Source organism: Ictidomys tridecemlineatus, unplaced genomic scaffold (genome assembly GCF_052094955.1).
Source record: "Ictidomys tridecemlineatus isolate mIctTri1 unplaced genomic scaffold, mIctTri1.hap1 Scaffold_58, whole genome shotgun sequence".
NCBI classification, from domain to species: Eukaryota; Metazoa; Chordata; class Mammalia; order Rodentia; family Sciuridae; genus Ictidomys; species Ictidomys tridecemlineatus.
Window position 1 is genome coordinate 328,610 of NW_027523917.1, and position 20,824 is coordinate 349,433.

Genomic DNA, 20,824 nt, shown 5'->3' on the forward strand with positions numbered 1-20,824 from the left:
TCCCTGATACTGGGAGGTAAAGAGGAGTAAAAGAAAAAAAAATCTAAAACAGAATAGAAGTATGCCCAGACCTGCAGGAGGAATTCTAGAAGGACCAGGAAGGCTGCCTGTTTCTCTGGACAGTATATTTATGGAATTAGAATTTCTATCCCAGCATGGGTGGGAAAAAAAAAACAGAACTAGGGGCTTTCATCTAAGCGTGGATCACGCAGAATCCAGGACGTTGCCGATGGTGGTGTTGGAGATGCCACACACCGAGGGGTGCAGCGCGGGCTTCTGCCCTCGGGACTCATGGTTGAGGGAACTCCTCGTCCACCACCACCACAAGAAGGGATTTACTTTATAGTTCTGCAGCCTGGGATCATTTCAGGCAGCTAATCAAGGATGACAGACTGGAGGGAGAATTGATGCACACCAAGGAATGTTGTGACTAAGTGTCTAGGATTTCGATTTGGATTGATGTGTTGACTATTGCCATGGGTCATAGGGAAGCAAAAAAAAAAAATCAAAAAAACCAAATATTTGGTTGATTGGTCTCTGTATCTAGCCTGATCATAGCAGAGTCAAGAATTAGACAAAAATGATAGTTGGGGAAGGTCCGAGATAATCAGGTCTCAGCAATTTCTGTAATTTGATTCTTAAAATATGCAGGATAAGCTGGCTTCATTTTATCCAGCTTGACATGGTTACGAATAGTTTTTTGGAGTGTTGTAAGAAATAAGAGGAAGTAAAGTATAAGATCAGAGATAAGAAAAGCTCAGGTCGTATTCCCATGGTGCTTTACAGGCACTGCTACTCATGGATTTTTTTGTTTTCTGTACTGAAGATTGAACCCAGAGGCACTAACTCACTGAGCCACATCCCCAGCCCTTTTTTGTATTTTATTTAGAGACAGGATCTCACTAAGTTGTTTTGGGCCTCACTAAGTTACTGAGGCTGGCTTTGAACTCCTGCTTCAGCCTCCTGAGCCACAGGAGTTACAGGTGTTCACCACTGTGACCGGTTTAGGCATAGATTTTAAAGTCCAGGAGACCAGCAAGCATTTCTGTTAAAGAAAGAAGAGTCTGGGACTCCAGTTTGTTTAGATGGCATCTCTTGGTTATATGGGAGCCATCAACAAATCGGCTCACCCCAGAGATGGCTAAGAGAACCTTCTGGAGTCCACTAATTCTTCCTCCCACAGTTCCATGTGTCCTCAGCTACAGTTTGTGGTAATAGAGTAAACAAGGCAAGGCATTTGGAAAGAGCTGGACATAGAAACCTTGGGGATTTTTGTTAGTTCATTTGGGGTTATTATTGCTTAAAAAGCAAGCCCCCAGAGGAGAAGCGCTACAAAGTTTCTCTCAATCCTGCCTCTGCCTACACTCATCAGCACTGATTTTGCCCCTGCCATGTTGATTCTGGATAGAAAGAGTAGGTCTCTACAACATCCCAGAGGAAGCTGCCTCTCCAAGGGGATGGGATGGCTGTTACACAGCAGGACTGTCCTTAGGATGTGGCCCTGATGGATGTGGCCCTGTATTTCTAAAACTCACACCTCCTTCTTGTTGAAAATCTAGCAAATGAAGAAAAGCTGAAATGAGGAAAATGCAAATTACCTGTGGTTTTACCAGTCAGAGACAAGTGAGCAGGTACTGATCCTGTCATCTGTGTCCGCCACGGCAGAAATCTTCACACGGAGGGCCTCATCCTCCCAACAACCATATGACATAGGGCTAGGGTTATCCTTCTTTTATAAACGAGGAAACTGAGTCACAAGAGGGTCAGTAGCTGGTCCAAGAACACCGTTGGTTCGTGTGCAAACGCATGTGAGCTCATTCTTTTATGATCAGGGTTCTGCTCTGTGCACTCCTGAATCTCGTCTTAACACTATGTCATCTGCATTTCCCACTGTACCACAAATTCTTACGAATCGCTGTTTCAGTGGCTGCATAGTACTCCATAACTTATTTACCCTGTCCCTCATTGTTGGGCAGGTAAATCTCCCCAAAACTTTCTTCTTCTGTTTTAAGCAAATCGAATCTCTTTGTACATTAGTCTGTGTTTACATTGCTCATAATTTATTTCCATTGGATCCATTCTTGGAAGTAGAAACCTGGAAGGGGATGAGCCACCACATTGCTTTCCCAAAGGATCAGGCCGACTCCCTTCCATCAGCACAGGGAACACCTTCTCCAGAGATTAGCCAGATTGCCTGTTGCTATTTCTTTTTTTTTCTCTCCTTTAGATAAACTCACCTTTTTAACCATTTCCGTGGTTTTTGGTGAGTGTTGTGCTGCCATAACTTTTTTCTAATTCTGGAATATTTTCAAGGTCTCCAGAAGCAGCCCAGTCCTGTTACCATTCTTTCCCAATCCCCCTCCCCCTTCAGCCCCTGGCATCTGCAAATCTTCTCTCTGTCTCTGTGGACTTGCCTCTTCTGGACACTTGGGATAGAGGGAGTCCTACACTGTGCTGATTTGATGGATGGGCTCTCTATGAGTCAGTTCAGTGAGTTGAACACATGTTCATTACTTTGCCCATTTGTGTTTCTTCTTTGGTGAATTGTTTGTTAATGTCTTTCCCTTGTATTGCTTTCAGGGTCTGAGTGTTATAAATTGGCAGTAACTCTTTATATATTAAGGTTAATAATTCCTTGACTATATTTGTAGCATTTTTTCCTTCTGCACCAAAATATTTTGATGTGGGTGTTAAAGTGGACAGAAAGCACAAATGGCAGGGAGAGCCGGGGGAATGTTTGGGTGGGGATGAAAGGGGGGCTTTGTCTTGTTGGTACAATACCACAGCCGAATGAGGTGGTGCTGATAGCCAGTACAGTCACAGACTTAGCCCCTTTGGTCTCTTCCCCAGATCTCTGCTCAGGCGGCTGCTAGTTGGGGGCCTGGTGCTAGGCGTACCTTGAGAAACAAGAATGTTCTGGAGCTGGGGGTGGACAGATGGGGCGGAGCTTTACTCTTTCCATTTCCCACACACAGCTTCTGGCGCTTGCCTCCCCCTCCAGGCCGCCTCCATGGGCCTCCTTGAGAGCTATAAGGGAGAGTCACAGTTTGTGGGTCCACTGAGGCTTTGGGTGAGCTGCTCAGCACTGAGGTTTGCACCCATGCATAGAAGATGGGCCCACAGGCCCAATTTTCAGGAACTCTGTCACCAAGCAGAGGACTTTGCTACCCGAGCAACACAGGAAATGAATTGGCCCCAAGAAAGTGGGTAATTGGGAAAAAAAATTTAATGGCAACAGAGTAGCAAGCGATTTCGCTGTGAATACACAGTGTCTGGGTATCAGCAACATTTGACTCCTAGCCCAGTGCCCTGCAGTTACTTTATTTTGTTTAAATAACTACATCACTCACCCTCTCTACCATTAAAGATTGGGGGGATTAAGACATAATTGTGACATGTTGGATTCTAAAAAAGCAGATGGATGTTTCTGCCCTGCCAGGTACCGAGTTGCCAAGGGGCTGTTCCCTGCAGTGGAACAGTGCTGTTCACTCGGGGGTTTTAGTGGATTCCTTGAGGTTGCAGGCAGCATCTGGGTGTGAGTGTGTGTGTAAGCGTGCCTGACTCTTCCATCAAGTTCAGAGGGGTCCTTGGCCCCAAGGCCCAGGATGCAGGTCCTTGGTGGGGTGGCATCCCAGAGTGGGGCCCGTGGACTCGTCACCCTGTGCTTGCAGTGTTGGTGAAGGGCCAGGTCACCACCAAGTACTACCGGCTGCTGTCCAAGCTGGGCGGCTGGGTGTGGGTGCAGAGCTACGCCACCGTCATGCACAACAGCCGCTCGTCCTAGCCCCACTGCATCGTGAGTATCAATTATGTCCTCATGTAAGTCAGCCCTATTGTTCCTCCCCTTGCTCTTCCTCCTGTCACTCATTGCATCGCTCCAAAAGTGTCACCTAAGGCTCTGTCTCTTTCCAAAACTCTTCATTTGTCTCCTGTTTTGTTTTTATTTGAACAAAATAAGAGTCCAGTTTGGGGGGAGGGTCCAGATTTTCCCACGCTCAGCAGAGAGGAGTGAGTGCTGGGGGGGGACTCAGATCCCAGCACAGAGCCCAGGTGGGGGGTTGGGGGAAGGCCCCACCTTGAACAGGGTACAAAGAAGTGCACATCTGGATCAGGAATACAAGCTCACATAATCCATGTCCACAAACCTGGATCATCTTGAATGCTTCTACGATTTGGGACAGAGGAAATCTCTCATTTCCCATCATCTATCCATATAGCCTGTTGCAAATGACAGAGAATACTGAAAACTCCCAAAGGTCAAGTTCAGTTGCAAATACATTTAAGGCCATTGGAAGCAATTGAACATGAGTCACTCTGCCCACCAAAGCTATTGTGTATTAAACCACCTTGACCCCAGGCTTAGTCCTGTACTCGATGCACTCATGGTCCCCCAGCACCCCAGAAAAGAGTCCTCATTTGTGTTCTAAATGCAGTGGTGGGGCCGAGAGTGCAGAGCACTTGCCTAGCCTGCAAAAAGCCCTGGGTTTGATCCCAAAAGTGGAAGGGGAAAAAAGGCAACGAGGAGTTAGGTTCCAGGTTCTGCGCAGAGCGACCGCTGGGTCTCTGTGTGTTAGCTGCACAGTGGTCCCGGCAAAACTGTAAGGGAGAAATGATTCGGCCTAGTTATTATTCTCGAGCACCAAGGTGTTGGCTGGACGTGGAGGGCCGCCTCTCCTTCCAGGAACAGGATGCTGAGTTGGCTGCCAGGATGCTGCAGCTGTCAGGAGCCTCTGGTGTGAAAGCCGACAAGGCCAACTCCAGGCTCCCGGCCCTTACAGGGCCCCTCACTCCCGCTTCCCGGGTGCTCAACGGGAATCAGCTGGGTCACAGATGTGCACCAGGGATGAGATGATGTGATTAGTGGCACTTTGGCCCTCCCTTTTGCCTTGACAGCCTTAGTGGCCCAGGATGTCCCCAGGAATTGTGTTTGGGTTGTATGGGATTGGAGAGGGCTCTTCTGACCTCCCTCGATTCCTGCCAAATAGCACTAATCTTGCCAGCATTCCTGGGTCACCCTCTTGGGGCTTCAGGCAGCTTTTATGACAAGATTGAGCTGTCCTGTCCTCAAATGCCACCCACACCCAAGCTCAGTGAGAGGATCCGAGGAATTTGGAGAAGGAAATAACTCAGGGGACAGAGCCAGGGAAGCCACTCTTCCTCCACCACTCCTCCTCATGACAGGCCTGCTCTCCCTTTCCAGGGACATCGAATACAAGGAACTTCAGCTGTCACTGGACCAGGTCTCCACTTCTAAGTCCCAGGACTCCTGGAGGACCACCTTGTCTACCTCACAAGAAACTAGGAAATTAGCTAAACCCAAAAACACAAACATGAAGACAAAGCTGAGGACATACCCTTACCCCCCACAGGTAACCCACCGTGGTACGGGATGCAGCTGACGTCTGTTCCAGGGGCTTGGGACACCCTGGGTATGCTAAGGAGTGACGGCCCTCTGAACATGTAGCTGGATATCTCTACAGAATGGAGCGGGTCCCCAAGGATGTCCTGCCCACAGGGTGGTGACATAACCTGGGGACAGCTGACATCCAGGTGGACTTGTCAAGAATAGGAACTAGAAGACCACTGGGAGGGCACATGAGCCTGTTAGACTCCATGTAAATAGGGGTTAGAAGCACATCACATGTGTCATGTTTTCATAATATTTTTTTAAAAATGAAAGCCCTTATTTATTTTTTTAGTTTTAGGATAGAACTCAGGGGCACTATACACCTGAGCTGCATCTCCGGCCCTTTTTACATTGAGACAGGGTCTCACTAAGTCTCTGAGGCTGGCCTCAAACTTGTGATCCTCCTGCTTCAGCCTCCCAAGCAGCTGGGTTACAAGTGTGCTCCCTCTCCTCCCCCTTTGAAAGCACTTGGTGTTCTGTCAGATATAACAAGCGTCCATGTGCATTTGGGGTGGGGGTCTCTTTCCATCCAGAGGGTGGGTCACTGGGGAAGGCCCACCTTGGCATGGGGCAGGGATATGGCTTACCCACAGCCCCTCGGCTGGCCTCCATCCATCTTCTTTCCATGCAGCAATACAACTCCTTCCAAATGGACAAACTGGAATGTGGCCAGCTGGGAAGCTGGAGAGCCAGTCCCCCCGTCAATGCCTCGGCTCCCCCAGAACAGCAACTCCATTCAGAAGGCAGTGACCTTCTGTACCCGCCATCCTACAGCCTGCCCTTCTCCTACCATTAGGGACACTTCCCTCTGGACTCGCATGTCTTCAGCGGTAAAAAGCCAATGTTGCCAGCCAAGTTCGGGCAGCCCCAGGGATCCTCATGTGAGGTGGCATGCTTTCTCCTGAGCACACTGCCAGCCAGCGGCGAATGCCAGTGGCATTATGCCAACCCCCTAGTGCCTAGCAACCTGTCTCCAGCTAAGAACCTTTCCGAACCGCCCATGAACACTGCCCGGCACAGCCTCGTGCCAAACTATGAAGGTGGGTCCTGTTGGCAGGTGGGGACACCAAGGGGAGGACTGGGAACAGCTGGGGGCTGTGGCGGTAGGTGGTGGTGGGGGCAGACAGAAACGGAGTCCTCGGGATTTGGGTAAACCTTGCCCTTCTCTGCTCCTAAGTACAGCTTCCCTGCTCTCCTGTGCTTCACAAGAGAGAAAGTCACCTGTGCCTCGTGCACACCAGTGGCACTATAAAGGGGACAGGGTTCTGAACATTCAGACTCCATATAAATTCGGCATCCTCCACTCCACAGGGAGGCCTGTGATTTCCAAACCCCCTCCCAGGTTTTGAGAACCCCCAGTTCCAGTAATTTATTTATTACTTATTCTTGTTTTGCTGGGCTGGGGATCAATAGGTCTGTTGTTTTACATGATTATTTTTCACTTTACCCCAAAATGATCTTGAGAGACAAAGAGGCTTCCAATTTCCTTCTCATGCTGCTTTCAAAGTGCAGAAAAGGAGTAGTGATAACCCATGGGCTCAGGGACAAATGTGCCACTCACCAGATCTAGAACAATAACAAACTCTCCAGGCCTCAGTCTCTTCATCAGTCAGATGGGATCATAAGCCATGTGATGTGTCTGTCTTGACTTGCCAGTTCAAACCACAACAAAGATCAGAGTGGCTTTCTTAGCCTTCTCCCCCTGATGGCAGGTAAGCAGTCCTTAGTGGAGTGCCACCAGTTGCTCAGGACACCGGCCAACTCCTTTGACTTACTGGACCAACCCCAAGAAGAGGGTGGAAGGTGGGGACTGAGGGTTAGCTGCAGGAGATGTATACCTGATCCACCCAGACCTGACTGAGGCTCAGACTATAGACCAAGATGGTGTGAATGTCCTGTGGCTGTTACTAGGATAGCAGTAAATGTAGATGATGTGCCCAGGAGGGTGATAGATTTCATACCAACCTGAGATTTCATGGGAGAAATCTAACCTTCTTGATGATCATGAGGAAATGTTTTCAAAAGTAGACAATTTAAAAAGGACCACATCGGCCATCAGGGCCTGCCACCCTGTCTTGGGCCTGGGCCTGTCCTAAGAACCAGATATTCCTCAGATTTGTATTCCCAGTACCCCCTGGTCACCGGGTCCTTCACAAAGCCAAGAAAAACAAAGTGAAGGGTTTTGACAATAGTTGACAATATTACTCACTTGAGATGGACTTAAAAATAATTGTTTTTTCTTTGGGGTTCAGTATTGATATGATACACAGAATTTGATTTTTATTGATATTTTATTGATATCATATTTTATTGATATGATACACAGAATTTGATTTTTATTGATATTTTAAAAGTGAAGGAGGTTAATAACTACCTACATATCATAAGCTTGGTGGGAGGGGGGACACCAAAGATGTTAATTTGAGGCAATTTGGATCAACTTCCTAATCATTTGGGTATTAAAGGAAGACAAAGGTCCTCATAAAGTAAAAAGCCCAGATTGCTAATTGATGTCAGGCATGTAATTGAGAAGGCTGGTTTAATTATGATCCTCTCAGCAGGATCATAATAGCGCCTCTCCAGGGATAAGCAAAAACAAGGGTAGACTGGAGGGCCCTTGGTAGCCTCTAGACCCCTGTTGTTCAATAAGGTGGCATTAGCCGGCAAGGCCATCTATGGACATGGAAAAGCGGCCAGTGCTGTTCAAGAAAGAACCCTCTTCCCCACCAAAGAATAAACAGTTTTTAATCTGGGTCACCATCGACGTTCCCTGGTATGTTGCATTAGGTACATTAGTCCACACGAATCACACCTGTTTTTTAACACAGCTCGCAGGACATTTGCAATTGTCCCTTGTGGTTGTACAATGCGCGCCTGGAATGCACGCAAGAAGGACGGTGGCAGCCCGAGGGTTGGGCGCGGGTGGCCCAGGGGTGGCGTTGCTTGGGGCAGGCCTTTCCCTCCCTGGATGCCAGCATCTAACGTATCGCCTGTCCCCACAGCGCCCGCTGCTGCGCGCACGTTTGGCAAGGACACCGCGCCCCCGCCGCCGCCGCCGCCGAGCTTCCCGAGCTGCGGCCACTACCGGGAGGAGCCCGCGCTGGGCCAGGCCAAGGCCGCCCGCCAAGCCGCCAGCGACGGGACGCGGCTGGCGCTGGCCCGCTCGGCGCCCGAGTGCTGCGCGCCGCCGGCCCCCGAGCCCTGGGGCGCGCCCGCGCAGCTGCCCTTCGTGCTGCTCAACTACCACCGCGTGCTGGCCCGGCGCAGGCCGCTGGGGGGCGCAGCGCCCACCGCGCCCGGCCTGGTCTGCGGCCCCAGAGCCCCTGAGGCGGCGGCCGGCGCGCGGCGGCCCCGGCACGCAGGCCCCAGCGCCGCCTCCCGCCTGGCCGCGCCCCAGCCGCACTACCTGGGAGCCTTGGTCATCATCACCAACGGTCGGTGACCCGCCGGGCTGGCTCTGCCCAGGCAGGGCGGCCGCAGGGAGAAGCCATAGGCCAGGCCTTCTCTGGTTCCTAGTTCACAAAGTCCAGCGGAGGAGAGGGGCGAGCTGTGTAGGCACCAATAAATTAATTTATACAGAGACAAATATTTTAATAGAACGCAGCCGACCTTGAGGCGTGACCGTAGCTGCCCTGTACCCCCGTGGAGAGGACCCGGCGCAGCCTGAGGTCGGGACATGGCCGCCCATCCTTCTTCTCCAGGGGCCCATCTTCAGACAGAGCCCAAGGTCGCGGCATTTGACGTGTGACCTCAAGCTATCGGTGCCGGGGTCTCGGGTTCGCTCACCTTGAAATCCAGCTGAAGGCATCGAGCCCGGTCTCTGATGCTCAAAAACTGGGCCTTTAAGGCATCGCAACTCCATAAATACACTTTAAGGAGGGCGACCTCGCCCTGGCAGCTAGCATGCAGGAAGAGAAAGCCTACCGATTTCTGAGCCCCTTTTGATTCTTAGGTACAGGAAGAATGTGATCATTGTAAGTCCCATGAATGACAACAACTCCACTGTCTTTAAAAGTCATTCATGATTTTAAAAAAATTTTTTTTTAGTCCTTTCTTCAATACAAAACAAGCCAAGACCTAGGGGGTGTGTAGCCATGGGTGTGCTTCCCAAGTACACGGTCAAGCTCTTACTCCCCCTTCCCTTCCTTATGGACTCTTGGTAACACCAGGAATAGCACCTTCAGAATATATTGAATAGGCATTAAATGCAAAAAAGAATATATAGCCAGATATTTTATGAGAATGACCTTGTCAAGCTTAATTCCACAGCAAAGTCCCTCTGTCCCACACAGATCTATAATTCACTAGGATCGTGTTTGCTACAGGTAGTGCTAATGAAGTTAGTTAAATTGCATGTGCAATATGGAAAACTGTCATGGACTGCACCTTGTAGAAGACAAACTTGCTTCAAGGGTGTAATGAAAATGATGGACACATTTTAAACATTTTCTGCATTTTATACATAGCAAGAGCGCTTCATATGAATGTGTCATGTGTGTAACAGGTGAACAGAGACCCTTTTATAATGCACCAGGAGTATTTTCAAAATAAACTTCCAATACTTTTGGTTTCACTCTTATGATTTTTTTCCTTAAAGATATCAACATTGGATCTGAGGGAATAGATGCATTGAGCTACCACTTTTCAATTTGCTCTGCACTAGAAACAACTGTACCCCTTTGCTGCTTTTTCAAAGCTTATTTAGGAAATTCTTCCACATTTCTGAATAGAAAGAGGTTTCACATACTTTTAACTCATCCTTCTAGAATCAAAGTGAGAATGCATAAAGTGTTCTCACAACGTGAACTGATCTTTTGCCAACCCTGAGTCAGCAAGGGCCCTATGTAATCTCTTCAGGGTATCAGTTGGCTTTATAGTATGCAGGTTAAATTTTGCAAACTTAGGAACATGTGTCATGCACAAGGCGACTGGATCACAGATGGGTACACACACCTCTCTCCTGCACTGAGCTACACCTCACTAGATGCTCTGATGGACTGTGTACACACATAAAAGAAACCAAGGGTATTCTTTTTTATGGTCGCAAGTCTCATAATTAAACCATGATTCTTGCAAGGTATAGGTTTAATTAATGGGAGACATCACCAACATTTTTCAATAAAGTACCACAAATGTTTTAACATCTACCTGGTTATTAGCCTTGGGGCTATATTTAGTACACACAAATCAGGAAGCCTTCTGGAGCAGGTTAATAGCAAAGGTTACCGCTGAGGAAAATGGCCCTGTTATAGATTTACAAATGACAGTGTCAATAGACTTAACCAAGAGTGTGTACTTAAAGATAAAATGTGTGCTCGTGGAAAATTCCTCATCTGAACAAATATCAGAATTTTCACAGCCTAGAACGGGAAGGAGGATTCCTCTCAAAGCCCCTTTTAAGACGGCCTAGGGCTCAATGCAAAGTTGGCAAGCAGTTACTACGGCAACCTAATATTGTTCCCTCCATCTTCAAGAGTCTGCACACTGAAGCCATCGCGGTTCCCCGACTTCTGTGAGGCTCTAGCAGGGGAAGAGGAAGCATTTTAATAAATATCCCTCCCTTTGACAAAAAAAGAAGAAAAATCGTACTGGGCCCTTACATGTACCATGTTTACAAAAATACCAGATCAAATGGATTTGAGACATAAACCCAATTCAGGACTGGCTTGGCCCTCCAAGGGGCCTCCCAGGGAAAGGAATTTCTTTATATTCTTGGAAGCCCTTTTCTAGAAAAGCCATTCCATTCATACCTCTGCAGGGATGTGAGCGGGTATGAAGGGCCCTGAGGAAATCTGTAAGAGCCCCTATTGCCCCCACCCCCACCCTTTCATCCCTTTAAAAGTCCTGTCAGCCATGCCCCCCTCTCTCCCACCTAAGGAGGGATTTCCAATGGTCCATACATAAAATTCACCCAGGTTGTAATTTATTGGAACTGTACATTGGAGTAGACTGTGGGGGCTACTTCTGATAAGATGGAAGCCAAAGAACATTTTCAAATAAATGCCATAAAATTACAGTAGCTTAAAATTTTGGTGAATCATAGTCTGTTGGTTATTTAAAATGCATGGGTCAATGTGTTCCTGAGCTTAGGTATATGCTATGTAAGATTAAAATCTTGGGGGGAAAGCTTTTGACAAAAATTGAACAGTTTTCACAAAAGAGAAGCCCTAAAAGAACAGAATCTAGAAGTTGTTAGATTTCTTTCTCATCGCCACTAAAGCTTTGTTGTTGTTTTGTTTTTTTCTTTTAACCTTTGCTAATTTTTTTTCTTTGGAATAACAAGATTGCTCTTTTGTCAAAAATACATAAAAACAAAAACACATCAAGCTTCTTAATATTTAGAAATATATCCATATTCCTTATTACGTAAAACATTTAATTTATTTTTGTAAAAAATTCTTTAAATATAAACATAAAATACTGTAACTAAAACAAGTGCCTATTTTAAAAAATTAAATGTGTAGTAGAAATATGAACAAACTCAAAACATAGAGAAAGTACATAAAGTTTATTTTGGTAGACTCGCTTTTTATAGGCATTGGTTTAAAGTGATTCTTTTCACAGATGATTCTTTGAGAAGCTAAAAAAAAAGCAAAGGTTTACATTTCCTTTTATTTTAAAGATGCATAGTAATGACCTGGAAATAAGGATTCTGCCATTCCTGTCTGGGAGAGCCAGCAGATGGAGAGAAGGGAAGCCCCCTGGCCTCTTGGCCCCCTCTGGAATCCCCTTTACACTCTGTGAGGCTGGTCGCTCGCAGACACTAGAGTGAGAGGCCATCATACAGTATATTTGGGGGTCAGGGGCCACCAGAGGCTGCAGCCCCTTGGCTTTCACAGACCTGTGCATCTACCCCTCACCGAGGCTGGATAGGCAGGCTATTTGCTCCTGTGTCAGGTCATGCCAATGTTCTATGGCATGATCCACCAGACCCAAATCCTTCCTCCTTCCTTTACGTCCCTGCAGGATACTCACCTTGCTTCAGGGGGCCATATGAAAGCCCCTTCCCACTGTGTCCTGTTCTGGAGCATTTCCTCACCAGTCCAGAGGGGGGATACCTCACCTTTTAACAAAACCTGGGAGACACTCAATGAAACTGGGGGACAATCTAGTGATCTACAGTTTAGTGGCTACGAGTGAAAAGTTATGAGGAAACACAAAGTTTCCATAAAGACTTTAAAGCTCCTTGAGATGCCAGATCGCTGAGCACAGAAATCCCCCAGTTGTAGAGTGTGGGTAGCCTCTGGCAGACTTCCCCAGCTCTACTTTGCACCTTCATTCTCTACATATGGCAGAAATTCCAAGTCTTTGGTTTGTGTGAGGCAAAACCAGGTTTATGGAAAACACAGCATCTGCTTCATGTCTATTTTGTCTCCCTCAAGACAACTCGATGTCCTGATGAGCAAGAGTACCCTTAAAAAGCTCAACTACTAAGGCCAAGCATTGCACCCACAACATCTCCGGCTGCTTTGACATGGCCACACTTCATTAGTTTTAATTTACAGAAAGGAAATTAAATAATAACATTTTTTTCCCAAAGCAGAACTGTCCAGAATAGGCCTTCAGCTTAAAACAAAACATAGCATGTTTTTAATTAAATAATTCCCTAAAGAAATTCAAAATTCAAAATGCCAGCTCTGAGGGATGACTGGCCTTATATTACAAAGTTTAAGAAATGAAACTTGCAACGTTAGCTGGAGATCTTTGTCCTTGATGATATTCTGCAGACTCCCTCTCAAGGGTGAGTCCATTTTCCAATTTTGGGGCGGTGTGACTTTTATTTTAACTCATCACTAATTCCAAAAGAAGACCTGGGCATTTAAGAGAAAGTGATTTTTTTTAAAGAAAAATAATTCTAATCAGAGCCTTATTTGCAAAAATTACTTTTGAAGTTCTTTTTTTAAAAAAAGTTACATTTCCAAAAGACACATATTGGATTGGTGTACTTAATGAAACATGTTATTTTTTTCCTCCTATGGGGCTGTCTGTGTCTGACTACGTAAGACCTGGATAAAGACGGTGCTAGTTTACAATGAGGGGATTTTGTTCAAAGCTGAGGGCTCCATCAAGTTTTCTTTCCACTAGCTTCAATTGGGACAAAAATTGGCTCTTTAAAGCTGAAAAGTAATGGGTGTGATTCATATGCTCAACAGAGATAGGAGTTGTGTGGAAAAAGTGTGGGTACATCTGGAAATGGCCAAGGTACAAAGGCTTCCTTCCCTTTGTTCTTCCATGGAGACTTTTAGCACTTGGATTTTGAATGTTTTCTTTTAAAGCCACACACACATACACACACACACACACACACACACGCACACATGGAGAGAGAGACACACACACACACACACACACACACACTCCCTCCCTCCCTCTCTCTCTCTCTCTGAACTGATGGCACTCAGTATCAACATCATTTTCTCTCTTGGCAACATAAGGAAATGGGGGGCAAAACACCTTACAAACGCAATGTCATGGATTGGATCCTCTGTGTACTGAGTCTTGTAGGAATGCTACACATTTTGAAATGAGCCTGAAATTGGTTTAAAAGCTTCAAAAATCCTCCCTGAATGTGAGACTGAACCTTTATCTCCAGCTGTTGGAGCCCAAGCATCTACTCCTGCCTCTAAGCAGTGCCCCACCGATGCTTAAAAGATCTTGAACTTGATCAAATCTCTTCAGAATATGCAGTAAACTTGAACTTGGGAAGGAGAGCACATAAAATAATGTCAAAGTACTTGACTAATTTCCTCTACAAGTCACTGCGACCACGCCAGTTGGATGCCTCTCTAAGCCTGTAGACATGGTTACGGGGCCACCACAGCGGAGAGCAACTCTTGGAAGCCTGCCTTCTCTTTTCTTCACAAACACAAATGTGAAATAATTAAGTGCCACTGTCTGTTCTGGTGGAAAAATCTCTCCCTGGATGCTCAGGAACAGTGATCAGATACCTCTAACCCTCTGCTGGCCCGGGCTGCCATGTTTTGATTTGCCTTTTTTTTTTAAATCTATAGTATATATATATGTGTATATGTGTATGTATGTGTGAATGTGTATATGTGTGTGTGTGTGTGTATGTATGTTACATATGGACACCATACCTTTATTTATTTATTTATTCCTATGTGGTGCTGAGAATCAAACCTAATGCCTTCCTAAGTGCTAGGTGCTCCACACCTGAGCCCCAGCCCCAGCCCTTGATTTGCTTCTTAATAGCCTGGTGGTAAAGGTCTCCTCTCCTGGGAGAGTATCTGACTTAGTCCTTTGCTGTTTCCACATAACATTTCCCCCCAATAAACACAAATTCAAGCCCAAAGGGGAGAGTGATTTCACACCTGTCGAGGGGCTTTACCTACACTGAATCTTCCACCTGTCAACCCTCTATCTAGAAGCACCATCAAATACCTGATAAAATAACAACCACAAAATAACCAGAAAAGCCCAGAAATATAGAAAAAAATAATGAATTATGAAATGACTTGGAGGGAGAAAAAAAATCCACCTAGAACTCTACATTAGTCTTCCAGCTCCCCTGGTGAGGAAAGGCGGCAGCGAAACCCGCAGAGCACCTGTGTGTCTCTGCCAGGCCCTGCAGTCTGCAGACACGCGCCAACAGGCTCCTGCTCTACTGCCGCTTGGGCAGGATGAGGTTCCACAGCATGTCGAAGGTGTTGCCGTCTGGGTGCACAGTCACCATCTCACCGCCCTCCTGATGAACCTGCAGGAACCCAGAGTCATGGAGGCCCACTATGGACACCTTCGGCCCCTCGGCACTTCCCAGGCGAACTTGTTGACCGCTGAAAAGGAAGCACAGCAGGTCAGGCTGGCTGCGGAGAAGTAGCAGAGTGATTATCCCATTATGCAAAGGTGGGGTCCCAGGTGACTGGTTAACTACTACTCAAACGACAGGGTGGTTGGTGGGTTGGACTCTCTTAAGCCACTGACACTCCCAATTCTGATCACCCTGCTGACTCCCTCACCCCCTCCACCCCTCAAAGGCAACAGTGCCACTTCTCTGGGTTGTTGGGTTGAGACTTGGAGCAGGAAGGCTGAGTCAAAATAAAAGCCTGGTCTTACAAAATAAAGCTGAACAACATCAATTACAAGATAAATGAATTCTGATCTTGCTTTCTTTGAATATTTTCCAGATGTACCTGTTTATTACATCCTTGTTAATTGTTTTCAGAATGGAGAATTCCCTCATACCTTAATTTTAATTTTGTATCATTAAAATTTTTATTTACTTATTTATTTACTAATTTATTTTTAATGGTGCTGGGGACCTTATATGCTGGGTAAGCTCTTTACCACTGAGTTTCATCTGTAGCCCCTCAAATTTTTATTTTGAGGAATTCCAAACCTATAAAAAAATTGAAAGAATAGTCCAACAAACCTCATCTCCCTTCATTTATATTCATACCAAATAATAAAATTTTCTGTATTTGCTTTCTCTCTTCTCACACACACAAACACATTTATTTTTTCTGCATCATTGAAAATAAGTTTCAGGCATCATGATACTTCATGCTTAAATACTTTAACATATATCTCCTGTGAAGAAGAACAATCTCCTATAAAACCATATAACACCACTGTCACCCTTGAGAAATCTGGTCTTGATACACTAGTGATATCTAATGTACATTGTACATATTACATACATGCTATCTCATATATGTGTAGCTAGTCTTTGTTCAGATTTCCCCATGTTCAATGGCTATCCTCTAAACACAACACGTTTACCTATCACACCTCTTTAGTCTTCTTTAATCTCCAGCACATCTCGGCTTTCTCTTTGTTTGCCAGTTTGAAGACACTGCCTTCCCAAGGGTGGAGGCTGGTCATTACACCTCAAAGGTTCTCAAAGCTTAGCTGTAGGAGAGTCCCTGGAGCATCCATCCGCACACAGTGTGCAGCCAGGATTTAGTAGGTCCTGGCTGCGAATTTGCCTTTCTAACAAGTTGCCAGATGAGGCTGCCCCTGTTTCCTGGAGATCTCACTTTGAGAACCACTGTTCTAGAACATTCCACCACTTAGATGTATTTGATCATTTTCTCTCAGAACATAATAAACTGATTTTAAACATTTTCAACATTGTGTCCTCCTCTCACATCCTACCGGGAGGTATGAGATGCCTGTGTTGCCACTCCTGGCAACACTGAAACTTGGTCACAGTGGTGGTGCCCACTGGGATTCTCCATCATGAAAGTGAAAACTAATTACTCAGACCAGGATCCATGGCCTTGTTTTAAGACACTATTTTAACCAAGGAATTTTAAAAGAATGGAGACAAATGAGCACTGACCTGTGTATCCAGTATTTGTAATAAAGGGGAAGAACACCATTGGGCCCTTTGTCCTGGAACGTGTGGATCAGTGTCTCCAGCACCGTCACCACCCTGGCGATAAGGTAATCCGCTCGCAGGGGCTTTAATGCTGCATTGTATTGCTTATTGTATTCTGTGACAAGATCATTGATGCAGATGGTAGGATTATTTTTGGTTACATTGAATCCACAGCCTGGGCAAAAATAAACAAATAATTGATAAAATGAGCAGTTCAACATCTTGATGGTATCACACATTCCTCTCCACCACCTGGAAAAAGTTAGTGATTGTTTTGTGGTTGTTACTGCAGTGCTGGGGATCCACCCCAGGGCTTTGTCCCACGTCAGGCAAATGCCCTACCATGGAGCTGCATCCCATCCCCATAAAAATTGTTTCACTTTCTTATTGTCATTTCATATCTACGGTCTCTGGCTACTTAGATACTGATATATCTCTGAGACCATCTCCTTTTTATCCTTCCTATATAACTGAGGACCATCTCAACTTCAATAGAAAGAAGAAGTTGGGGGAAAAACCCACATCTTACTAAATTTAATTAAGCAGAAGCTATTATTGCAGCAGAACTTAGTGTTATTTCTGAAATAATGACTCTCATGTGGTCTAACTAGGAATTGTGTTCTGTATCCAGCCCAAAATGAAGTATCCATTTATTTTCCTACTTGAATAGAGAGAATACATGCTTGAAGAGAGAGAATTTTATTCAGGGCTTAAGGCGTAAACTCTGGATTCACAGATTTCAAATCTTTGCCATGAGACATCCCTAGAACACAACTAGTATTTTATCCTCGGAAGCCTCCGGGGCTGAGGCTCTGCTGTTGGAAAGGAACAAGTTCCTAGGTGTGGTGTTTGAATGTGCTCCTCTGTGCTTACTGCTCCCATCCTCTGGGGGAGGGGTGGTGACTTCAGAGGAACCCAACCTCAGCCTGCAGCAGGTCCCTGAATCAACCTAAGAGGTTTTAAATAAGAAAACAGGACTGCAAGAGCTAGACCAAGGCCATCACACAGTCAGTGCCTCTAAGGAAAAAGTCCCCACAACATTTGCTTCAGGTGCAATGACACACCTATAGTGATAGGACTCTTCAGGAAATGTTTGGCCTTTATTAATGTAAAGGGATGGATGGGCTAGCCTCTGATTTTTAAAAGCATATTTCAGTTATTAAAACACAAAGCAATGTAAACTGCACTGGGGAAAAAGACCCAATATTTATGGTAATGGGCAGAATCTGCAGCTGTGCCTTTGTCCACTCATCCAGCAACATATCTGAAGCACCTATTGAAAGCTGAGCATTAAACTGAGAGTGATCTAATGCTGAAAATCTCCCCTGCATTCAAAAACTTGAAAGTCCTAGGGAGATTAGTGATATTAACTACTGTCAACTTAGGCTCTGTCCTGCCAAGGACCACAGAACACCCTGCTGACAACTCTGAATCTTTCCTTGGTTGAAGATTGCCCCTAGCCTCCAGTGGCCTTAAGAATTTAGTAAAAGCTACGAATTCATTCCCCCTTGTAGACAAAATTCTTTAGCTCCAAAACTAAATTAATTTCTTCAATTCCAAAGCCATCCCCAGGCCTCTCTGATATCTGTGAACATCACTTGGAAATTTTTTGCATCTACCTCAATAATTCATTGAAAGATAGGCAATGGAGCTGTAAGCTATGAAGTAGCTTGCCCAGAATAATACCGCCAGTTGGTAGCAGAGCTGGAAACATAAGCCTTGTGTTCTTTGGCTGGCACTTTAACACATGGTCACATGTTTTCTGTCCATTACTGATTTCTGAACACCAATTAAATTCTACTGGGCATCAGGGGCATGTCAGCAGTTAGATGAACAGGGACTTAAGAACTTCTGGAAATGACTCTGTATCATTCTTCTTGCCTTATCTGAATATGCAGAGGTGAAACAGGGATTCCAGACCCCACCTTGACCAGCCTGCAACTGCTTTGAAAGGTTAAAAATAAGGCAACTCTTTCATGGCTGGAAAGGTGAAGGTTCTGTGGCACAAACCTGTAATCCCAGCAGCTTGAGAGGCTGAGGCAGGAGGATCACGAGTTCAAAGCCAGCCTCAGCAATTTAGTAAGTTGCTCTAAATAAAATACAGCTGGGGATGTGGCTCAGTGGTCAAGTGCCCCTGAGTTCAATCCCTGGTACCCCCTCCCCAAAAAGAATGTAAGGTCAGTAGGAGAACTCTTAGAAATTAACCTTCTTATTACATAATGGTATATTGTTTATTTTCATTTCAAATTCAATGATAAGCTGGAGTGTGTGAGGGATAAGACCACACCTGTTTGATGTGATACCATCTGGTGGTTTCCATGGCCTTAGACAGGAACTTCTAAGCCCTGGAATTGCTCTCGACCACCTTGGTCCTCTCTGCACATTACCATACTCTATAAGACCCAGAAAAGTTATCCCATTTGACAATCTGCTCTTCCCATTGTAGGCATGAATGAGCTGTTTTAATTTTTGTTGTTTTATTAATCTAAAAACTGCAAATGGAAAGGCTTTAAAAACTTACCGATAAGTATGTAGAATGTTTCTCCCATAAGGGTTGAGTTAACCAGAACTCCTCCCATCTTCATAAGGTCACTGTAATAAATATCGTTGGGTCACTTCACTTGTAAGTTGATATCCTAAAGGAAAATCTGCACATTAATGAAGCAATCAAGGACACAGAGGGATCAGATGGAGTCATTGAGCCGAAAGAAGATGAGCAGAATGCTTCTGAAACTACTGCATCAGGGGCCTCGCCTGGGCCCTTCTCCGTTTTCAGACAACTAATCACTTCTTGGGGACATTTCAATATTAAAGCAGCTCTTGGGGCCAGAGGTGAGAGACCTAGAGAACATACTTAGCACAAACCCCAGAATTCTCCCCTACACCCCATCACTGCTTTTCATCATCAAAGACACTTTCTGAAGATGCCTCCTGTGAGTCAAGTTCATCAATCACCTCAGTATCAAGAGCCTCCAGCGAGGTGTGCCTATGTGCCTATCTCGTGCTAGGTGCAGGGGGCAGGAAGAGAAGGCATTCTCAGGGTTCACTCCATTCAGAAGATGGTGCTCAAGAAACAACATGGCCCTGAATTACCAGCATCATGAATGTTAATTCAGGCCACATTGTTGAGACACTGTAGAAGTGTCTTGAGCAGAATGCTATGAAGACCCAGAGGAGGGACTTGTTTTACTGAGTTATTAGAGAAAACCCTGAAGATCTGCCAACAGTCAACTTGGACAACAGAAGTGGACTTGTCATTGGTCCATTGCCACTCCATCTTGGGGATCTGTTTGTGCCCTGGTCACAGTAGAATGGACCAAGAGGAGATACTGCTTTGAGCGAGACCACCCAGGCCTTCACCACCCATATGAGCAGAGACACGACTGGACCATGTGGACGTCATAGCCACCAGGCTCAGACCTGAGGCTGGCAGCTAGATCTGGCCATGTGGGGTAAAGGAGGCTCCTCTGGGGACTTGAAGCTGGGAAAGAGACACTGGGCACTATGAAGCCAGAGACCAGAGAGCAGCTGGTGGTCTCCAGGTTCCGCGGGGCTCATCATCCTGCACTGTGTCCCAGGCACAGCACCAAGCCCCTTCTCAGCACAAAACTCGCCTGCTGGGACTAGTCTCATCTGTATGGAAAAGATTATGAGGCTGACTGAGGTTCCAGCACTTGGAAGTGCGGAGCTGGGATTCAGACCAGGCCTCCCCGACAGCCAGGCCTGGGTTACAACACTGCGCCGTGGGGCCTGCTGCTCCTGTGAAGCCCTCCTTTCTAACAGGTTCCTTACCTCCATTGCTCTAGAAGCTCTGCTGTCCTAGCACAGCAGCCTGGGCTGAGAGCAGAAGTGCAGGAGCAGCCCAAGCACCAATAGGATGTGGGATGCTCACAACGGGACCTTTCAATGACAAGGACCTTTATGTCTCTTTTCTGCATCGAGTCAGGGTTCTCAATGTGGGGACGCATCTGTCATCCTGGTTGTCACAGCTTGAGACAGTGCACTGGCATCTAGTGGGCGGAGGCGGGGCTGCTGCTGCATGTCCCCTCAGGCCAGCACTGCCCGAGGACAAATAT

At 46.0% G+C, this 20,824-nt stretch overlaps 2 protein-coding genes across 2 annotated transcripts in view; one reads left to right on the forward strand and one right to left on the reverse strand.

Moving 5' to 3' along the window:
* LOC110597374 (single-minded homolog 2) overlaps positions 1 to 9,980 on the forward strand; it is a 45,794-nt gene extending 35,814 nt beyond the window's left edge. The window contains 4 exon segments of the mRNA XM_078037063.1: positions 3,672 to 3,819; positions 5,201 to 5,369; positions 6,039 to 6,447; positions 8,410 to 9,980. Of these exon segments, the coding sequence (XP_077893189.1) occupies positions 3,672 to 3,819; positions 5,201 to 5,369; positions 6,039 to 6,447; positions 8,410 to 8,849 (1,166 nt within the window). The 3' untranslated portion in view covers positions 8,850 to 9,980.
* A 1,916-nt stretch (positions 9,981 to 11,896) lies between these two features.
* Positions 11,897 to 19,363, reverse strand: LOC144374103 (biotin--protein ligase-like). The gene is made up of 3 exons (XM_078037049.1): positions 19,270 to 19,363; positions 16,710 to 16,923; positions 11,897 to 15,201 (listed from the first exon to the last, which is right to left on the reverse strand). Exons 1-3 carry the CDS (start codon positions 19,331 to 19,333, stop codon positions 15,030 to 15,032), a joined length of 450 nt encoding a protein of 149 aa, XP_077893175.1. The 5' UTR covers positions 19,334 to 19,363; the 3' UTR covers positions 11,897 to 15,029.
* Between the last annotated feature and the right edge of the window lie 1,461 nt (positions 19,364 to 20,824).

Coding starts and splice junctions, on each gene's coding strand:
- LOC144374103 (XM_078037049.1), bottom strand. CDS start 19,333: ATGAAGATGGGAGGAGTTCTGGTTAACTCAACCCTTATGGGAGAAACA. Junction 16,924..19,269: donor AACATTCTACATACTTATCG/GTAAGTTTTTAA, acceptor ATTTTTGCCCAG/GCTGTGGATTCAATGTAACC. Junction 15,202..16,709: donor TACAAATACTGGATACACAG/GTCAGTGCTCAT, acceptor CTTCCTTTTCAG/CGGTCAACAAGTTCGCCTGG.